Source organism: Orbicella faveolata, unplaced genomic scaffold (genome assembly GCF_042242905.1).
Source record: "Orbicella faveolata isolate gen_17 unplaced genomic scaffold, um_ofav_v1 contig_2, whole genome shotgun sequence".
NCBI lineage: Eukaryota > Metazoa > Cnidaria > Anthozoa > Scleractinia > Merulinidae > Orbicella > Orbicella faveolata.
In genome coordinates, this window is record NW_028301547.1 from 20,729,782 (window position 1) to 20,752,500 (window position 22,719).

At 40.2% G+C, this 22,719-nt stretch overlaps 1 protein-coding gene and 2 pseudogenes across 2 annotated transcripts in view; 1 reads left to right on the forward strand and 2 right to left on the reverse strand.

Moving 5' to 3' along the window:
- LOC110043506 (3'-5' exoribonuclease HELZ2-like) overlaps positions 1-16,432 on the reverse strand; it is a 56,469-nt pseudogene extending 40,037 nt beyond the window's left edge. Inside the window, exons 1-5 of the transcript XR_016207397.1 lie at positions 15,708-16,432; positions 15,092-15,259; positions 13,694-13,969; positions 11,023-11,178; positions 5,512-5,946 (exon numbers count right to left, since the gene is read on the reverse strand). The product of XR_016207397.1 is annotated as a 3'-5' exoribonuclease HELZ2-like (transcript). The remainder of the gene's footprint in view (positions 1-5,511; positions 5,947-11,022; positions 11,179-13,693; positions 13,970-15,091; positions 15,260-15,707) is intronic.
- LOC149112355 (uncharacterized) lies at positions 3,571-4,464 on the forward strand (annotated as a pseudogene).
- Positions 16,433-21,686: 5,254 nt separating the features above from the next.
- Positions 21,687-22,650, reverse strand: LOC149112356 (uncharacterized). The gene has a single exon (XM_089290211.1). It carries the CDS (start codon positions 22,504-22,506, stop codon positions 22,042-22,044), a length of 465 nt encoding a protein of 154 aa, XP_089146337.1. The 5' UTR covers positions 22,507-22,650; the 3' UTR covers positions 21,687-22,041.
- Positions 22,651-22,719: the final 69 nt, after the last annotated feature.

The window sequence follows — 22,719 nt, forward strand, 5'->3', positions numbered from 1 at the left end:
TCACAAATCAAGTAAATAGCTTGATGGAATTGGAGATCCATTTTCGTAGGTTAAAACCGCCTTCTGATAAGCACTTCTTTGACTTCTTGTAGAGCGACAGACACTTTTCAAGATTCCCTTCTCAAGACACTAAATCATCCACGTAGAATGAATTCAGCAAGTTCTCCACAAACTCTGGATCTGACCTGTACCGACTAATGTGGTACTGCAGGGTAGCATTTACTAGGAATGGACTTAAATTTACACCAAACACGCCACGGCAAAACCTGTACAACCCCAGCTGTGGATCCTGCTGCTCTAAGCTGTCAACTCATAAGAATCGTTACGTATCACGATCCTGTTCATGAACTCCAATGTTCAGGAAGGCCTTCTCGATATCTCCAACTCATGGAATATTTCTTTCTCTGAACCGGAGTAAAATCTTGAAAATGGTTGGGGTTAAGGCTGGGCCTGAATACAGGCAGTCATTTAAACTAAGGCTATTGCAAGTAGCCTTGGATGAAGCATCAGACACAATCCGCAACTAAGTACTCAATATATCCCTACGTACCACTCCTCCATGGTGGGGTAAGTAATGCACCTTTCCGATATCGGGGCATTTCGTGGTGTCCACTCGTTCAGTGACGCCACTCTGCAACTGATCCGGGATAATAGAATCATACTCTTTAAGGACTTCAGTGTCTCTTCTTAACCGCTTCAGTTGTGAGCTCCATCTCGCTACACTGCTCTCGTAATTGACTGGCAACAACTTGTGGTGCTCGTTCCAGGGTAAGTACACAGAATACTTGCCATCTTCAAAACTAACATTCTTCTCCAAGACTTCATGGACAGTGTCCTTTTCTCGGATGCCAATAGAACCTAAGTCCCATAGCCTTTCAAAATCCTTGTATAGGGTATAATCAGAGCTTCCTGAATCAACTCTCAGTACATGAGTAGACTGAAACTGTATACTTGACAGCCTTTCCTTGGGAAGGTTCCTCACAGGGCCAGACAGTACCCATCGAACTGTTGTTGAGACAGCCACAGAAGCACCCTGACCTGATTCCTCCCCTGTATCGTCTTGACATCAAAGAAATTCCAGATGTAGTCTGAACCAATCAAGAATTAAGTCAATCTGCACGGGTCCTTTATCAGAGCAAGGGTCAGCAAAGGTATCGTAAGCGAGGATAGTTTTTTACCTAGCTCAAGTCTTGGCCTTGTAAATCACTGCAAATATGCGGTACTGAGAATGCATTCAATGTAACTCCTGTCTTAGGCTTCCACATGGCTGGTTCAATAAGATTAACTGTTTGCAATTCTTGTTTCTTTTCTCCAAATGTAGCAATCCTTAGTTTCTCTGTCTCAATTGTTTCCAGTTTTAATGCATTCACCACTCTTTGGGAAACATGTGTCTGACCTTTGTGCGCCTGTGTCAACAATAGCGCGAATATTCAAACTCTTGTGCTCCCGGTCGTCACACCATAACTTAGGCTGTTTGAAGAAAAACATGCATACTTGAACTCACATGCATCGCAGATGTGGACCGTTCGGACTGAGTGCTGACAATTTCTACTGCGGGACTGTCACTGTGCCGTACTCTTCCTGCATTACAAAGAGCCAAATGGTGACGGCCTCCACCACCTGAACAATGAATCTAAGAATCACAATTTCGCGCCAAGTGACTCGCACGCCGAAAACAGATAAATTACCGGCCTTTCTTCCTCAAAATAGACTTCCTTTCCTCCACATTCGTCACATCAGTGTATCCTGACGCCCGAAGACTTCCCTTGCAGAATTAACAACTGAACTCCTTGCCTTCTCCAGTCAACAATGCTCTCACAGTTCCAAGTCCTGGGAAGAGAGGTTTCCTTGAAGCTGGTTTATCTGTCGTTAGTCGAATTCCAGAACGCTCGCGGGCCTTTACTTCAGATTTTACGACCATTAAAACAGAGTCTAGTTACCAGTGTTTCTTATGTTTTCTACTTACTGTCAGCTTTAGCTTACCCGGTAGTTTTTCCATAAATATCGGTATCAACAAGGCGCCTGTCGAGCACCGCTCGAATACCTCTGATCTCTAACATCGCATTCACCGGTTTCAACTCAAGTAACGATTCCATATGCGAATTAATAATAATTTGCCTTTGCACGAATCTTTCTTTTAATACCTCCAAAGCCGCATCATACTTACACGAAGTAAGCTGTAATCCTGAAATAGCCATGGTTGCACTCCCTTCGACCAGCCTTCGCAAATGGGTGAATTTTTACCGTATGGAAATGGCGCTGTTATCGTGCACAGCCACACAAAAGGAGTCACACCATTGCTGCCAACGCTTTGGATCCCCGTTTAATTTACTCAACGTCAATTTCGGCAGTCTGGAATTGTTTCCACTTGACTTTGTCTCCTGATGAGTTTCTTGACTCTGCGGATTTTCTTTCCCATCGTGCACGGCTTGACAACCGTGCAATTTTACCAGAGGTTCGTAAATTTACCCGCAAAAATTTTCAGACTCCTCAATTTCGCTTTCAGTTTCTCCATCTTCGACTGCAAACAAAATAGATTCATCGAGTGCCTTCAAAGTCACCAGCTTTTCATTCAGAGTGATGCTAGGTCGAGTTTTCCGGTCTTTTGCGCTCTTAGATCCATCGTATTTTTTTAAAACTTCATCGACGCTTCCGAGAACCTTCGTCACAAGTGCACGTTGTCCTTCGCGAATCTTCCTCTTTTTCGTCAATTTTCCCGGCATTTCCAACACAAATCCGGCTCGGTTGGACCACTTGTTACGTATTTTGTCAACTCAATTAATGAATTCACGAATTAATTGATCTACACGTCACTTCTCAAAAATCAGCACATGTGCGGCAATAGACCTTTCCCGCATTCCAGCAAATAATGGCGCCGAGTCGAGGCCAGAGTGGACAAAAATACAGCAAATGTATGAAAATGTCCACCCCAACCTCACTCTCACACAAGGATTAGATTGTGTACGTTCCACCCGAGAAAAGATATACCCCTCGACACAGTCTCCCTCTTTTTTCGCTCATGCGAATAGCCCCCTTACACCGGCAGCATTGTCGTTCACGGTCTCTTGCATCATTGTACTGAACTGTGAGACGGCAGATTCCACCTGGCCATTTGTAAATGCTGAATAACATCACCCTTTCAAATATGTGAAGTGTTTTCCAATTGCTCAATGCCTATCCTCACACTCAGATAAAACGCACTTTTAAACATGGTCACATGACGGATGATGTCATCACACCTACTTTGCGGAAAATATATATTTCATGGCTGGAGTTATTTCTTATAATGTAGTACCCTCCAGGACTTCAAACTGGCAAAGTTGTTTGACATACAATTTTTTTCAGTCGTAAAAGATGCTGGGAAGGTTCTAACTGCAATTATGTTGTTTTTACATTTTTGAAAATACAGGTCTCGATAGTAAAATGAGTGCCAATACGTTCTTAGCGTATTTTGATGGTCATAAAAACCATGGCCAGTGACTGATAGCTAATAACAAGATGGACGACACCAGAATTAACGATTTTTCAGGGAGAATTAGTTATGCAAAGATCAATCAATGTCCGTGAGGGGGAGCCACCTAGTTGGCTCAGAAATCATTTGACTTGGGACGCTTTCCATTTGTTAGAACTGGCCGACCGGAAAGAACTGGTTCTCGTCGGTTTAATGGAACGGCCAAAGGCCGGTTCGCGTAATTACCCACGCGACCCTTGCGCGATATACACGCGAGACACGCAAGAGCTGATGTAAATAATATGGCGGACTTAGCGACGCAAATTTGCAACATTTTGCCGACATTTTTTCTCGACTTTCTTTCGTCGTCGTCGGAGGATACTCTTTTTATGAACGATGCAGAAGATGAATTTGTGTTTCTTTCAATTATGTGTATTTTTTCTCGGCGCAAGTTAGCGAGAATTGCGCACTATTTCGAAATCACGGTTCCACGCTATCCTTGCGATGGCTTCAGGAGTCATTTCCGGATGACTTCCTCGACATTTGAATTACTTGCTCAATTGTTATCACCAAGTGAGCATATCCCAAAGGGAAATGCATTTGGCAGGCGGTCCATTGAAGCAAGAAAACAGATAGCTGTGACTGTATGGGCCCTGGCGAACTAAGAGACCTGCCGTCAAATATCTGATCGCTTCGACATTACAATGTCAAGTGTGTCGCGTTGCATTGGAAGGGTTGTAAGAGCTCTTGTGGATGTTCGCACAGACCTTATTCAGTGGCCAAGAGGTAACATTGTAATATTGGTTTTTATGCTACGAAAAAAACCATAGATGATCTAAAATGAATGTATGTCGAGATTACGATAATTAATATGTAATGAAACTGTGACATTTTGTGTGCATGCAACTGGTTTCCTGTACAGTCACGAATTAAAATATGTCAGCATAGAGGTACGAAATGACACTGAACAAACGGCAATCTGAAACAAATTGTTATTTCCAATTTCATCTTCAAACTCGCACTCCTTCTTGTCACTCCCTGTTTTGGCGTTGTGCTCTCTTACTTTTTTGTACTTCTCCTCTAGTTTTTTCCATTTATTGGCGCACTGTTCTCCTGTAACTCTCACCGACGAGTTACCGTTGAATTGCTCTGCAACTTTATCCCATGCAACTTTTCTTCGTACTTTGCCATTGTCGAAGAGGTCGGTTTTCTCTCGTCGTAGGGAAATCAATAATTTAGTGCTCTTTGACGACCACGTTGCAAGCTTTTCCTCGTTCTCGAGTCCTGTAATGAAGTAAAGTTTGCTTATGAAAACCTTCGTAAGGCACTTCGGGAAAAGCAATCTTGCCCTCCATCAAAACAATGCACAAAATGTTGGTATAAATCTATTATACTCACCACAAGTCTGTGATGGACCTGCCTCCATTTTCAACGCGTAGAATTCCCGCACAATTTCCGCGTTGCGCGCCGGACCGGGAGAACTGAGCGGCCCTACTCCATAAGCAAGGCCAAGCTGGCCAGAACCAGTTCTGACAGTTCTCAGAACTCGCGCATTCCATTTACGGACGGACCAGTCCGACCGGCCAGTTCCAACAAATAGAAAGCGCCCTTGGCCTGAAAATCCGAATATATTCGCTAAATTCAACAAAAAAGTTTGTTTGACCGATCTCGCAACATGTCACAATTGAGACCTCCCAGAAGGTAGAAATCCTTGTGTTTGGGATCAGTTTTATATACGGTTTACCAGGAATTCAATTCGACAAAAAATGTCCTGGAAGGAACTCGGAGGTCTGTATCACGTACTTACTAGGAAGGGTCTAGAATGCGGTCTAATAACTTCGATAACAAGGTATTCAAGTTGGTCATTGCATAAGTCATCCCGGATATGATAATTTATATTGTTTTGTTAATAAATACACACACCGCCTCTCCCATTAACTGGACGATGAAAGCTGTAACGCATGGCTGTTTGTACCTGTTCATACATATGGACCCAAATTTGATGAAAAACACACACTATAACAACATCTTACTAACAGATGAAAACAATTAAAACTTACCTAAAATTGCCATTAGTGACGATTTGCATGCCAAATAATCCTCTTCCAAGATAGTTGTTGTTAGCTGTATGGTCTCCATACCAAGCTCGTCCTTAACCTTCTCTGTAATGAGGCATTTCTCCGCTTCTGCGTTAAGGCGACCAGAGCAATACTCATACCACAGGTATTCAAGAATCGCCAGGGTAGAGCATTTAACAGTTATTTTAATGCTACTCAACTGAAGCCTTACATCCTGTAGCGAAAGATGTCCGCGTAAGTAAACGTAATAATCTTGCAATCCCTCATAGGAAGACAGATCAAATTTTTTCTTCTTGATTGCTTCATTAGCCATCTTTGCCATATAAATGTTTACCCTTTCACTTTGTTCTTGAGGATCTAGCTCCTCGGAGTTTCTGCTGGTGGCACTGACACAGTGAATCTTCCAAGACAAGGTACCTAAAAAAATTATGCTTGTCACCTTACAAGATGTTTTATTATAGTTTATTGTAGTAGTTGTGACTACCTGTGTACATGATTTCCTGTGATTGGTGCAATCAATCTGCAATCAAGCGATCAATAGTATAGGTGGGTTTGCGCGTGGGAGGGTGGGTGTGACTATGCTTGAAATACTTTTATTATTCAATCATGGGAGCATTCTTCATTTAGCAAAGTCACCAAAATAATAATTGATTTATAAACATATCGAAAAAAGAAATTCCAATTAAACATTGATTTTCAGATATGACCTGATTCCTATGCTTGGTTCCTGAACGCTTCTTCTCAGGCCTTCACGGCCAATTCATTTCGCGTAACCCAAAGCGGACTGAATGCGGCGAAATGCCTATGAGATCTGGCCAACTGATTGTCATAATAAACAGATAAATCATCGTATTTGGGTAAGACGACGAATAAAACGTCTCAGACGTATAATACGTTGAACATTAAATGTGTCTAGTTAAATACGAGACACGTAAAGCTCGCGCGTGGACAAAAAAGAGCTATTTTGAAAGGACCTGAAGGAGATCGACTGTTAGTCACTTGAGTACAAATTTATGTATAATGCGCCTGTTTTTTTTCCCTACGCATAAAACTGTTAAATTCTTATGACATTTAATGGGTGTCATTTTCCCTGTTAATGCGCTACCTAGACGCACGACACTCTCGATCCCGGGCTCTCTCTTCTTTGCCTCCCTTGCCGCTTAGGAGAGGGACCCTGGTCACGGCTGGTCACGTGACTACCTGTGACACAATCTTTTTCATTCTGGTAGGTTCAACGAACAATTTTGTCGATTTCAACTGAAATGGAAGAAACGCGATGGCTACAAGGTATAAACCACACACGAGCAAGTACACCTTTGTAAATCACGAGTCCTATAGGCCCTTTTCATAAATGGCTGCTAATTATAAATTCTTTTGTAAATATTGAAATTAGCCTGATTAACCTCGTTTTTGAGCAGATAATTCAAAAGTATTTTCACTCTCAAACAACTCTAGTGAGGCTAATTTAAAAGTATACAAAAGAACTTAAAATTGGCCGCCATTTATGAAGAAAAGGGTCTATTCTAAGCTTCAAAGAGGTCAAAAGAAATAGGTACTTATCCTGCGTAATGAAGCATACCACTCTGATTTCAATTCCAGCCAGTCGGTATTATTTTACTTTATTTTTTAGTTTTATGTTGCCTGAAACTCACACACATTGTTCGCTATATCCAGTGACATTTTATTTACCATTTTCCAAAATATAATTCTTGACGACTTTGCCAACAAATCGTGTTTATACATCCGGTTCTAAATATAAACTTACATATATCTAAGTTCTGAGACAACACATTATCTCCCGTTAAATACATTTTTTTTCCCCAATGCCCTTAAGTTTAGGTTCCGCGAAAGCTCCCGCTGTGGACCTTTTGATGCTGTACACCCTAAGAGGTACCAAAACCGCATTTTGAATCCCTAAAAGACACCACGAGCACCCCCGTCCTTTTCATGTGGGAGTTCCCACTCCCCTCCCCTACTCCCTGGGTTCGGACGTTCGGAATTAGAGGTTGTGAAAAATTTGACAATTCAATTCAATTCGTACTACATCGCTTGGACGCGAGACACCTCTAAAGGTATACGCTAACCTTGAGCCAATCCGCGATATTTGAAAGGGGAATGTTCATATAACACATATCACAAGGGTGGTCAAAAAGAATGTGGAAGTTGCGTAACACAGCATTGTGTTCGACGTTTAGAAGAATGCAACACAACCTCAGCGCGCAAGAGAACTGGGTACGAGAGCTTAGCAGAAAAAATCTCGATTTTTGGTAGGTTGGGTTCGCTACCGGATACGGATATACATATCTTGGTACGTTTGGCCTACATGGCCTCGGACTGATATGTTGCCTTGCTTTGAAGGTTTACCCACACGTCGTACAACGTCCATGTACTTTTCTTCGTTTGTTGTCCTACTCAAGAATCTTCGCAGTTTTCCCCAACGTTAGTGAATTTGTGTTGATTTGTTCGAATTATTCGCTTCATTACCCTTGGGAAAGACTGCGAAGATTCCAACGTAGCGCAACAAACGACGAAAAGAAATGGAAATACACACCACTCAAGTTATTTCACTGCACGAAAGCTAATTGATGTACACATATAAGTTAGAAACGGTCATATTTGGAAATAAAGAGTAATGCACTATTATTCTTTTCTGCAGTTATACACAGTACTTAGCCTTACCAAACGATGCACCGTTTGGAGTAATGTGACATTTGATGCCAATAAATGACACAAAAGTACCGAAGAATACACAACTCGGCAAACCCTGGAAGGGAAATGACCTAAATGGGCTTAAGTATGCACTGCTGTAAAGTACATGTATGCACTGCTGACAAAGTTTGCAGGTGATGATAGCGCAATAGTAATTTCGGTATGTGTCTCCGCATCTTTGAGATTTCGATTCCCAAACTGACACTGGAGATTTTGTACTGTCACCTTTTCGAGATTTCCCCATCGACATGCAGCCATCCCTGCAGCTTTCTGTTTATCCCAATTACGTCCGTACGTGGATGACATTTTCAAGCAAAACACTCAAGTTTCAAACATAAAGGCACGACTCACATGTTGTAACCGTAAATCAGGAAATCAATCGATAAAAATGTAACCAAAAGTTTTTCTTGTGTTTGTTGAAACAAAGTGAAATAAAAGTTACCGGCGACTTGAATCGGCTACGAGCCGGCGCCGAAAAAAGCGCGCGAAAAAATTTTGGCTGACCGGAAGTGAAATTGCACTTGTGAAGCAACCGTGTAGCTTAGCAACGAGATACTTTAATGGGCCCTTAAGCTGACGTATGTGCCGTCGCCATGGCAACGTCAATAAATATAAACAGGGCTTTAAAATCGGTTTTGGTTATTTGCAAAAAATCTGGTCATAAGATTGTCTTTACAATTGGTATGCAACATGCTTGTAACGATTCTCACAAGTTGACACTATTTTAATAATAATTTAACAGACAGATCTTTAATTATCCCTTGTTGGAGGTTCACTGGAATATCTAAAAATTTCCTCTGTTGAAGTTCAATTTTTTTCAATACTCCAGTCACTTATTTCCTAAAGTATTTTCGTGCCAAATTCTGTGAAATTCTAACGAGTGGTTCTCAAGAAATAGGCGTATTATCGAGAAAGCTATTCCGCATTCAATCGCAATTTTTTGACTTATTGGCTTCTTTGCATTGATACCTTTTCTAACAAACCTTTGTAATAAAAGACTAAAACCATCAATTATGAAGAAAAATAGCACAGATAGCGCGGGCATTGAGCAATTAAAATGATCGTTGTATCGGCGACCTGTTTGTTATTTGCAATCCTTGTGCGCGCGCTGAATCGCATTAGCAAGAGCGCGCGCAAAAACTGTGTTCAGCCACCTTAACCTCTTGTACGAGTTTTCACGTAATGATGGCACGAGCAATGAGCATTTTCATTTTGATGACCAAAGTAAACAAGTTGTTTTCTTTTCTTCGACGCGGAATTTTCAAAAAGAAGTAGAAAAACATATTCTCCGTGTTTATATCGAATTTTCGTATAAATCTACTCGCGTTCTATCACTTTACTCTGCGAGCAGAGTCGCTTCAACGTACATTAAGGTGGCTGAACACAGTTTTTGATACCCGTGTTTCATTGACCTTTTTCTCTAAAACCCTTGATCCCTCGGTCGTCAAAAATGGCAGCAAGCAAGTTAACGACACAAACTTTGATTTTTTGATGGTTAAGCTGACGTATGTGCCGTTGCCACAGCAACATGAATAAATATAAACAGGCCTTTGAAATCGGTTTTGTTTATTTGCAGAAAATCTAGTCATTAGATTTTCTTTATAATTTGCATGCAACAAGCTTGTAACGATTCTCACAAGTTAACACCATTTTGCTAATAATTTAACAGAGAGATCTTTAATTATCCCTTGTTGAAGGTTCACTAGAATATCTAGAATTTCCTTTGTTAAAGTTCAGTTATTTTCAATACTCCAGTTACTTATTTCCTAAAGTATTTTGTGACAAATTTCGTGAAATTCTAATGAGTGGTTCTCGAGAAATAGGCGTATTTCCGAGAGTGCAATTTTTCATTCAATCGCAATTTTTTGACTTACTACGCATGCGCTGCATTTAACTGGGTTCTTTCGGTAACAATAAAAAAGCTGAGAATTGCTGGGTTCTTTGCATCGTTACCTTTTCTAACATATCTTTGTAATAAAAGACTAAAGCCATCAATACACTGCGTTCAGTTATAGAGAAAAATTGCACAGATACTGCGGGTGTTGAGTAAATAAAACGATCTCTCTATTGACGGCATGTTTGCTTTTTGCAATTCTTGTGCGCGCGCTGAATTGCATCAGCAACAGTGCGCGCGAAAGCTGTGTTCGGCAACCTTAAGGACGTTCGCGCTAATTGTTTCTGCGCATCCTTACTGCGCACGCAATTTCACACGCCACGTCATGCATCGAGCGCGCGCGCTAAGTACTAAAATGAACAATGATAGAGCAGATGTCCATTACTATAGCTTTGCCTGGATTTAACGACCTTGGACGTTCGGTGACCCCTATTTTTCTTTCCAGAAACAGATTTTATTTACAATTATCTCCACCTTGTCCAAAAATGAACAAAAAATCAATGTGGGAAGTTAAAAAAAATTAAAGATTTCTGTCCTTGGGACGTTGAATCCTGCCATCTTGCGGCTGCAATGCGGGTGATATTATGGTCGCTAAATGCGAACTTGTTCTTTATGGAACCTCACCACTTGACTAAATTCACTTCAAAGATCTAACTGTAATATTTTCAGATTTAGGGTGTTCTTCCGGGCATGTTCTCTCCAAAACGAAGTTGGTGACCCCCCATTTTTATTTTGTTTTGTTTTGTTTTTTACATTTCTGACATAACTAACTCATCATCTTACAGTGGTAAAAGTCTCAGAAAAAAATCAATGTTGGAAAATTTTCGCGCGAACGTCCTTAAACTTAAAGTTGTATGACTTAGACAAAAAAGGTCAGCTGTTATATATACCTCGTTCAGGATTTGGGTCCGAACTTTTCCTTTTCAGTGCACTTGTCACTCCTGTGGAATATCCACTGTGATGTGTAACTGCAGTAGGACCGGTGACTTCTCCCGTCACTGTTCCTTCTGCTACTGGATTAGCAGGCTGCTGAATGGCGAAAGGTCCTATAAAGTCATGCAATAATGACTTAAAGGAATGGAATCAAAGTAGCCTAATGGTCTAATGGGTTCCACTGGATATATATTTTGTGTGTCAAATGTAAATATCCGAGTTTAAAACAGAAATGATTCTTACTCTCCCCTCATTCTGTGATAGTCATTTTCTCCTTAGTTTAAGTTTCGATTGAGAATAATACCAAACACTCGAGACAGTGCCTGACCAAATTTCCAAGCACCTTAGAGTTCGTCAAAAATACATACCCCGCTGTAAGTCGTATTTTCAACTCTACTTGATCTCTTCCCGGTGTCTGGAAATGTCGTACAAACACGGGTTCTAGTGTTTGATACATTACTGTCCAGCTATTAACGTAATTGAATTGGATAAATAAAGAGAGAAAGAAAGAAAAAATAATTTAAAATTTATTAAGTGTCGAATGCATTTTGCACTAATGTGCTAATTGGGGACGATATAAATAAATAAACAAACAGATACATGTACTGCAAATAGAACATAAACTATTAAGAACCCCAACTGGTGGGAGGCTGACCAGCTGGGTATTCACACAACGCGGTCAAGGAGTTGAACTCGGGACTACCGAGAACAAATCCAGACAGTGTCTCCCCATAGTCCTGGGTGCCCGCGCTTAACAAATAAAGAAAAAAGTTTGATAACATCTCCTGCCAGTAAATGTATCGCAATGTAAGAGGCGATGACGTTTTACCCTGGACATTGCAAAACAAAGTAACGAATGTATGAGGTAAATTAAAGTAAATAACATCGGTTCAGAATGTGAGGGGTGTGAGAAGAATTGGTAGGATTAAAACGGGGTGAAGAAATGGGTGTGACGACAAGGGAGTGGTGGAAGCAAGCGAAATCTTTCCTGTTGCTTTTGTTCTCTCTGGATGTGACTCATGCAACGAAGTAAAAATTCCTGTACGGCACCAAATGTGGTTTTGGCCTTTTCCGACTTCTACATCAGCCGTTTAGCCATATTTTGTGAATTGCGGACCCATTGACCGTTACAGTCACAATCACAATTATTTGGCAGTCATGTAACCAGAACAAATATTTAAGATGGCCTAATGCAAAATGAAAATGGAAGGTAATAACAGGAAACTTTTAGTATATTTATTTCCATATCGAGACACATTATCCAAATAATAATACTAATTTAATTTTTAAAACCCAGGAAATATCATTTCACAGAGAAATATCTCAGTTGAGTTCCTGAGATGACAACATCGATACTTTAATGTAACACTGCCCAATTAATTAAGCCATTTTCTCTTTCAGCAGGATTTACATTGTAGCAAGAGACTGTCAACTCTCAAATCTTAAGCATGAGTCTCATGAGTCACAGGAGGTCAAAAATTCAATCTCATGCCTACTCATGCCGTACTAAGGGCATCAGCAGCCAAGTGTCAATTGATACCCTCAATCGATACTCGATTGACATCTCAATCAACACTTTATCAACATCTCGATCAACATCTTGATCAACATCTTCATCAAAACTTGATCAATATTCAGTGAACACTCAATTGGCATCTCCATTGACAGTCAGTTGAGGATCGACTAATTTTTGCACACATGCCATTGAGTGTCAATCGATACATATGAGTTGGTCAACATTCCGCCAACTATTGACCAACTGTCAATAAAGTGTTGATTGAGTATCGATCAAGATTTTGATCAAGTGTCGGTCTATTGTCTACTGAGTATCAATCAAGATGTTGATCAAGATTTGATCAAGTGTTGATAAAGGGCCGATTGAAGTATTGATCGGGGGTATCTGAATCGACACTCAACCATGGATGCCTTTACTACACATGATCCCTCATGCCAATGGAACAATCTTCCACATCTAGTTGAAAAATGTGAGCTATAAATCTTATGCAGTATTCACTGACACAGTTTCAAAAAATGTGTAAATTTGAACCAGGGAAAGAACTGAAAGGGTCATGGAAAAAATGGTACTCTTCCCTCAATTTTTCTGGTTTTTAAAGGAAATGTAAAGGAAGCAATGTCATCTTTGGCAAAACTCACAAATTGGTACTGGGATCAGCAAACCTTTGAAAAAGTCTTCAAAATCTTTCCACATCTTCAGATATGTTCAAGTCAAGTTGGGCTATTACAGGATCATGGAAACAGTCTCATGCCTGTGACTCTGAAAACGTTGGCAGCTACATTATGGTGACTTGGCTAATTCATTAATTGTGTGACTTATGGACATGAACTGGTAAATTTTCATGAAATGATTAATTGCCTAAATTGTCACTGAAAATAGTTAAAAGAAACATCAAGTGACATAGAAAATGGTTGTTTATCATTGATGTCTTGCATTGCCCTATTTATACACCTGATTGAAGAAATGTACTACAAGAGTATTTTTTGCTGCTGAGAACACAACACAATGACCCCAAAGACCCCAGCCAAGGCTCCCAGACTGCTTCATTTGGAATCCATTACACAAAACCATTAGACCACTGCAACTTCATTAATAATGTAGAAAATAATTACCATCAATGTAACAGAACTGCTCTGCCAAGTCTCGATGCTGTACAAGTTCATGTTCTAATGCATCACACAAAACCTCATAGGTTGCAAAGGAACCTTTTTCTTGTTTCCAATGTTTTAACATGTGGTATCCCTTTTCAGACAGTTGGTCATGAGCTCTATTTATTTCTTGAAGTTTTGCATCAATGATCCCAAGACGACGCCCAAGCTTTTTCCATTTTTCTGCAATTTTACCACCCAATTTTTCTAATTGATCATCTGTTGGTGTGCCTTGTTTTACTACAAAGAGAAATAATATTATTGGTAATACAAATTAAATGCTGTTTGCTCAACTAGGAATTCCTGGTTTAAGTATTTTTATTATCACAACCACCCCTGTGTTTACAAATAACTTGTAGTTAATAAACCTGTATACATTTTGCCAAGGAACAAAACGAAATCTTGCCATGACACAATTAGTTGTCATGACAACACTGTACCATTCAGCTAACAACTTTAAAATTACTTGCAAAATTAATAACTGATGATGTCATTTTCAGCAACATGATGTTTTACCATAAATTTGCTAAGCGATATTACTCTGCATTCAAACACTTAAATGAAATATTGCAAATGAATAAAACAAGAATCCCAATTATCATTGGAAGAAATACTTTGTTTACAGGTAGATGGGCCAACAATGGGAGGGGCTTATAAGCAGGAGGGCTTCAATAGGCAGCAGTTTACGGCTGGCCCTCCATCGTTTTTGTACCGACCTTGCTACGCTTGGCCCGTTAAAAGCCACAAACGCAGGTCAGTATTATAATTATATTATTATTATATTATTGGTATAAGAGGTTATTATAACAAGTATTTTTGAATATAACATCTTTCTTCCCTCAAGTATTAAACCAAACATTGCACGACAACAACATCATGCAACATGAGTATTAATTATTGATTTAAAAACAGTAAAAATTAGACATGATGATAGATGCAAATGCAGTAGTGTTATGGCTGCATTCCCATTTATTATCATGTCTACATTTAATTGCTACTGTTGGACATCTATAAGTATGGAACAGAAAAATTGTATCAACCTTCAAATAACTAGCTATAGTTAACTGTTGCAGATTAGTTCAATCAGATTCTATCTTCTGATTTATGTGATGATGTCAGGATATCTTACAACTCACAGGATAATTTGAAACCCTCAACCTAATTTGAAAACCTCAATTCTCAATCTATGCTTTTAAACAAACAAATAAACAAATAAATATATGAATAAAGACATTTAAGTGGGTAATTAATTAATTAAAAGAAATGAGAACTAAAAGAATGCCCGATTCCATTTTTCTTGTTGGAGATGTGATATCATTATATGTAAATTCCACAACAAACAAGATATGTACTTATACTTACGTGTTCTGGGCACAGCTTCCTGTGAGGAGCGGACAGAACAAATTTCGTCCATGTCTATAGCTTCATGGGGCATGCGATTGGCCGGAAGTAAAAGTGAAGTAGTTGAGCGAATTGAAAGTTCCTTCTTCACGCGTCGGCTTCACACATTTCACATTAAATTATTCTTTGCTGCTGTCACCAACGACATAACGGAAAAAAATAATTAGTGGGATCGGTCGGTGCTTCTAAATACAAGATTCCCCTTAATTTACAGTCTCTCAAGCAAGATGTCTGATGAATCACAACTAAACCTTAAGATCCATGAAACTTAAAACACCATTAATTAAACTACTTAGCAACACTGGCTTCATACAACTTCTGGAATCCCCGGCAATAATTCACGTTTTTCGCAAAACTGTTAAGATGCCCAGTTTCCGGCCACCGAAATAAGGCGAATTTTGGACTCTCTCGACGTAAACCGACTTGACAGTGTTTTGAGGTGATGGACAAAACACTGACCCCCAGTCCATGGCGTACCCTAATGGACTACCCAAATGGACTACCCTAAAATGGACTACCCCTAAAAAATACTATTTCAGATGAGTGGTATGTTAAGAAGCTGCGATTATATGCTTACACTGCACGGAGGATGCTTTTGTTTTCGTTCCGCATCGCCTTCAGCCGCCATTTTCAATAACTATACTGAATAACACAACCGCTGAACAGAAAACGCGTAAATTTCCACATAATTATAGTCCAGTATGGAATATGGAACGCCAGAACTGTCTTATGATACTTTTTTTTATTATATTGGGTGGTTATGTCATTATATTGAGTAGTTATGTTATTATATTCGGTGATTAACTCATTATACTCGATGCTGATTCCATTATACTCGGTGCTTATGTCTTTATATGCGGTGCTGTCTTCATTATATTCGGTGCTTATTCCATTACATTCGGTGCTTCCCTCGTTATATTCGGTGCTTTCTTCGTTATATTCGGTGCTTTTTTCATTATATTCGGTGCTGTCTTTATTATATTCGGTGCTTACTTCATTATATTCGGTGCTTACTTCATTATATTCGGTGCTTACTTCATTATATTCGGTGCTTACTTCATTATATTCGGTGCTTACTTCATTATATTCGGTGCTTACTTCATTATATTCGGTGCTTACTTCATTATATTCGGTGCTTACTTCATTATATTCGGTGCTTACTTCATTATATTCGGTGCTTACTTCATTATATTCGGTGCTTACTTCATTATATTCGGTGCTTACTTCATTATATTCGGTGCTTACTTCATTATATTCGGTGCTTACTTCATTATATTCGGTGCTTACTTCATTATATTCGGTGCTTACTTCATTATATTCGGTGTTTTCTTCGATATGATCGTCACCAGTCTTCGCAAGGGGTCGTACAATTTGGAGGTAGTCTAGGGAAAGCGACACCGCGGATATACGTTTTTTGGGGCGCGATACAGTATTTTGCTGGTCAGCGGTACACCCTAACAAAACTACAAAATGCCTCCAACTTTTACATTATCTTCGCAGCGAGCCTTATCGACAGTCAAAAAGATACAAAACTTAGAGCGCACACTGTAAACTTAGCTTTTAAACTCCGCTCATTTGTTGGATAGTTCTCAGTTAATATTATATATTGTGCCAAAGCCAAACTGAACTTGCACACGGTGTGAAATTGTTGTTGTTTCGTGAGAGTTCATGCTCGTAAACGGCGAGCCAGTGGCAATTTACGTTACGATGTACGCTAAGGCTAAAACTAGGCAGCTTTTGTGTTGCTGTAACGGTGTTCTGAGGAAATCAACTTCTCAAGTTTGTTGAATTGATGGGCTTTAACCGTATGAATCGGTATGTAAACGGCATTTCGATCACATTCGTCGGGAAGACATGCTCGTGTTCGATTGGGGGCACTCACGTAAGTAAACACGGTCATCCTGTCCTCACTCGGTATCACCGAATTATAGACCAAGTTGGCCGAAAGCGAAGCAGTACTTCGTATAAATCTTGGACACGTTGGTGTAACAAGTGTAGGACTGAATCCCTATAAGGGCTCAAAATCTGGCCTCAACTCGAGGAAGAATTCACCAAGGTATGTTTTATCATAAAATATCCAATTTTAATCATACTGTACTTCAGGAAGCTTGAGGATGGCGAAAATAAAATTTTAAATTTTCATGTTTATTATTGTTTCTTTGTTTCTTGTCATAATTTCGAATTGTTGCAGTTCTGTATTTTGCCTATAGCGCCTCTAAAGTGTGAAAATTATTTTAAACTAGTTGCATAGCTATTAGAGTTAGAAAAAAAAGCTATTTAGCTATTAGAAAAAGCCACAAGAAGTGCATGACATCTGATTATCTAAAGATGGCAGAAGACATGGAATACAAAGCTGTTTAAAGGATAATTAAAAATACATGCATATGTTATTGTAAGACAATAAAAATACCATAAAATCTGGGTAATGACAACTTCCAGTTAAAACTCAATAAATGAATTTCATTTTTAGTTATAAATAGGCTATCCCCCCTGTATTCACACAACAATCTTCTGATTATAAGGCCTCCCAGACAATTTCTGACCACATTATCTTAGAGCCTGAGACTCTGTATAACTTTCTAAAATTAATATTTGTTTACATATTACTATTATCTGGATTTCCCAATAGAAAACTTCTTCTATTGTACATTTTTTTCTATTCTGGCTCAGCAAAAGTCCTTTTAGATACTGTCCATGGATGATTTCCACAACATCAATGCTGTAAAAACACCAACTGAGAGAACACTGACCAATGCTCTCCATATGGCAACTACTTGACTTTCATTTAGTGTCTTTAGAGACTTCTAGGCCGACGGGCAAAGAAAAATTCACCCTTGGGCTCAAAATGAGGCTCAAAATGAAACCGTTTGACAGTGGTTACGTCATAGGTCATTCACTTGAAAGACGTGGGTAAGAGTAGCCAGGCTGAAAACGAAGGAAAAAAAGAAAAGGAAATGCCTAAGGACTGTGCAGCTAAATGACTAGGATGTGTTTTGAGTCTCTTAATTTACAGGGGACAGGAGCAGGACGAACAAGGGTGGGAGTCAAGAGATAGAGGTATGGGAAGTGGGAGAACACGGTATGGGAAGTGGGAGGTTCTGACTCCACTGTCCCTTCCCCCACTTTATGCAGTACCTTGTCCCTAAGTAAAAGGTAAAGTCTGCATAGAGCCAAGTGGCCCATCAGGCCAGGCTTATCTTGGTTTCTGTAGCATGAACTGACTAGGAGTATTTCTACTACCCCCTGGATAGGATGCTAGTTGATCACAGAGTTACCCCCAGGATTAAATTCACCAGTACCCATATGTACACCTTTGTGGAGAGAGGCACTGTGAGAGTAAAAGTGTCTTGCCCAAAAACAAAACACAATGTCCTTGACCAGGGCTTGAACACAGACCGCTCGATCCATTGCTGAGCGCACTAACCACAAGGCCACCGCACCTTCCACCTTGTCCCTTAGGCCTAACCTTAACCCTAAACCTAAAAAAAAGGAGTCTGTAGATTTCAGTCAACTTTACCTCTTTTATCACTTGTGTATTTGAGACAATTTCTAATTTCCTCGCTTTCTGCCATTCAGTTTACTGTACCAAAGCCTGATTTTAAGTGATTCGCAACTACTGACAGAACTTGTTTTTGCAACTTACAACTTCAGACTTTGCACAAAATTTCTCACTGGAGAAGAGCAATGTTGTAGAACTTACTATGATTATCAGTTGAGTAAGGCGGGACGAAAGTTTGGTCACCAAGTTTTAACGTAAAATCGTGTTGTTGTCACGGGCAACTTACCTCATTTCCGTTGGTAACAATATCAACAGCCGTTGGTTGCCTGTCGCGTCGCCTACAATTTCGCGCGCTTTGCTGTCAATTGACGTCAAAGGCCGACAAGTTGCCAATGGATATGGAGCCAGTTGCTCGTGACAACAACACGATTTTTACGTTAAAACTTGGTGACCAAACTTTCGTCCGCCTTACTCAACTGATAATCGTAGTAAGTGATGAACTAAATGTAATAAATATTAATTTGTAAGAAATGTATCTGTTCTTTAATACATGCTTTTGTGTCTAGTATCTGAGTTAGATGCAGCGAAGATATATTACCAATGGTTTGTAGACGACAGTAAACCAATTCAGAGACACAGTGGCATAAACAAACCCACTAGTCTTGTTAGCTAATTTATCACAGGAAAAAAATAAATACATATAATTACATATATATAATTTATTGCCATCAGGTGCTATAATGTCTTGTAATAAAGTGGTTACAAGTTAAGTAAGAATCTTACAGAAGGGAGGATGATACAATATTATTACTAAGGGGATCATAATTAATCTCATATTGATTCAAAGCATGTGATATGTACATGTATGATTGCAATGTAAAAATTATTTTGTAGTGATTGAGCAAAGCTCATCTGAATTAAATTAAATGAAAGGAAAAACAACAACAGTCAATTATTTATATAAGTTGATACAATGCACATGTAAGATAGGGAAATAGAAATCGAAAAGCTTCAAATGACTGAGTAAACAAAATAAACTAGTGGGTTTCATTGACGAGTTGATTACTGCCTCTCTGAAATGTTGAATGTCTTCAGCATCAAAAAAAGTGAAACGACCACATTCCATAAGTGGAAGCGGTTTCTTGTAAAAAAATACAGGTGTTTGGGCATTTTAAAATATTTAGTTACATGTGCATACATGTACAAGGAAACGGTCTTGAAAATTTCCATGTACTATCAACATTTAATCGATGTAAACAAAAAAGACCTCAAGCAAGGAAAAATTGTCAATGAACCGAACATATTGAGCGGTCTTGAATGTTTTCAGTATTTCTAGCGTTCACTGCGGCCAACAAATCACAATATTTTCGATTTCTACTCCCTTCGCAAACGCCACCAGTATATGAATGTCGGCTTAAACAATCTTTAATGATACAGAAATATCTTGTGAATGAAATGAACAAATGTAACAAATGTTTTATTTTGACAGCAAACGACAGGTACAGAAAATTTATTTCACCCGTTCCAAAAGGCGCAGAAAGTCAGAAAGGTGATAGAAACGCCAAAACGCCAGTCTTTAAAGACAAATTCTTATCAAAGTTTCTTGGACGCGTTGCGAAACATAATCTCAATGAACAAGCACCACACGTCGGCGCAAAGTGAGTGTGAATAAAACGGTCCCGACTTACATGTAGTACCTTAACCATTTCGCGCAAATTACACTTTAAATCCAACCAGTCTTCAAAATCCTTGCAAAACCTGTATACAGGACCAATCTTCTGCTTTGCTGGATACCCATCGTTGATTTTGACAATTCTGAGGCGAGGGCGGCTGAAGCAACACGATCCACGCTTCGTCCGCTCGAGCTGGCTCGAGTCAGCAAACTACACATTACTCCACACAAAATGACTCCCCTGTACCACTATTCTTTACGAACATTGCTTGAGTATTAAAAACCCATTTAAGGGCGTCAAGCTCACCAATAACGAGAAGTATCAAGGATATTTTCAACCTTAAAACGAAGCAAAACACCGATCTCAGAGAACTGATCGATCGAAGGACAACACAGCCCGATGGTGATGACCACTGACCCGTTACTGTGACGTCAAAAAACGTATTTCCGCGGTGTCAGGGAAAGCCGGGAAAAACGGGTGTCACGAAAACTCAGACCCCGAAACAGACCCCGAAAACTCAGACCCCTCGAAATTAAAAACTCAATTGTTATCACCCGAATTGCTCTATGGCCACAATGGGGCGAGATGTTTATCTTCTCCGGTTTATGTTGTCGCGTCGATCGAACGGTGAAACACAAATATTTAACTTCTCAGGTTTATCGCTGTCGCGTCGGTCAAACAGTGAAGAACTAACAAGGTTTAGAACAGCAGCCGACACTGTTTTTCAAAACAGACCTTTTTTATGCAATCGTATGCAGCAAAAAAAATGTGTTGTTCTCTGAAACATACTCGTTTGATCGCAATCTGCTTTTTGACTTTATGTGCGTTGCGTGACTGTCGGCACGTAAAAAGTCAACACGTAAAAAGCACGTGAAGGTCGAACCGATTGAACCGCCATGTCTGGTCTCGAAATGTGAGTGAACGAAAATTGAAATGAAGAATACAAAAGCAAAAACCGACACAACGTAGAATGATTTTTTGAAGGTGTGCTATATTTCGGCTGGCTAAACCAGCCTTCTTCAGGTACAATGGAAGATTTTACATTGGTAAGTGTTTTTATGTAGCCGATATTTACGTAATACCGGACTACGCAAAAGTAATTGATCGTGTAAATTGAAGATAAGCATGAGGCGGTACGCAGCTCTTACAAGGTTCGCTCTGATTCGTCGACGTAGTTTTAGGATGAAAAAATATTCAATAAGAAGTGGATTAATTAAAAATATAATAAGAAATGAATACCAAGAAATAAATATAGAAGGAAATATAAAAAGATTTCGATGGGAAAGGATATCAGGAACGTAGATCGAATGCATAGGTTGATTTAAGTTAGTTTAGCCTTGAAGTTCTTTGTTACTTTCTTGAAATAAAAGATGCTTCATGCAAAGGTATAAAGTAAGGATGAAGATTTGCCCAGTTACCCTTGTTGCCCTGTAGCCCAGTAGCCTTGTAGCCAATGTAGCCCATGTAGCCCTTGTTGCCCTTATAGCCCTGTAGCCCTGTAGCCCTGTAGCCTGGTAGCCTTGTAGCCCATGTTGCCCTTGTTGCCCTTGTTGCCCTGTTGCCCATGTGTCCCATGTTGCTCTTCTTGCCCTTGTTACCCTTGTAGCCCTTTAGCCCTGTAGCCCTGTAGCCCTGTAGCCTGGTAGCCCATGTTGCCCATGTTGCCCTTGTTGCCCTTGTTGCCCTGTTTCCCATGTAGCCCATGTTGCCCTTCTTGCCCTTGTTACCCTTGTAGCCCTTTAGCCCTCTAGCCCTGTAACCTGGTAGCCTTGTAGCCCATGTTGCCCTTGTTGCCCTTGTTGCCCTGTAGCCCTATAGCCCATGCAGCCCATGTTGCCCTTGTAGCCCTGTAGCCCTGTAGCCTGGTAGCCCATGTAGCCCACGTTGCCCATGTTGCCCTTGTTGCCTTGTTGCCCATGCTGCCCTTGTTGCCCTTGTTGCCCATGTTGCCCTTGTTGCCCATGTTGCCCTTCTTGCCCTTGTTGCCCTGTTGCCCTTCTTGCCCATGTTGCCCATGTTGCCCATGTTGCCCATGTTGCCCTTGTTGCCCTTGTTGCCCATGTTGCCCTTGTTGCCCTTGTTGCCCATGTTGCCCATGTTGCCCTTGTTGCCCTGTTGCCCTTGTTGCCCTTGTTGCCCATGTTGCCCATGTTGCCCTTGTTGTCCTTGTTGCCCATGTTGCCCTTGTTGCCCTTGTTGCCCATGTTGCCCTTGTTGCCCTGTTGCCCTTGCTGCCCTTGTTGCCCATGTTGCCCTTGTTGCCCATGTTGCCCATGTTGCCCTTGTTGCCCTTGTTGCCCATGTTGCCCATGTTGCCCATGTTGCCCTTGTTGCCCTTGTTGCCCTTGTTGCCCATGTTGCCCTTGTTGCCCATGTTGCCCTTGTTGCCCATGTTGCCCTTGTTGCCCTTGTTGCCC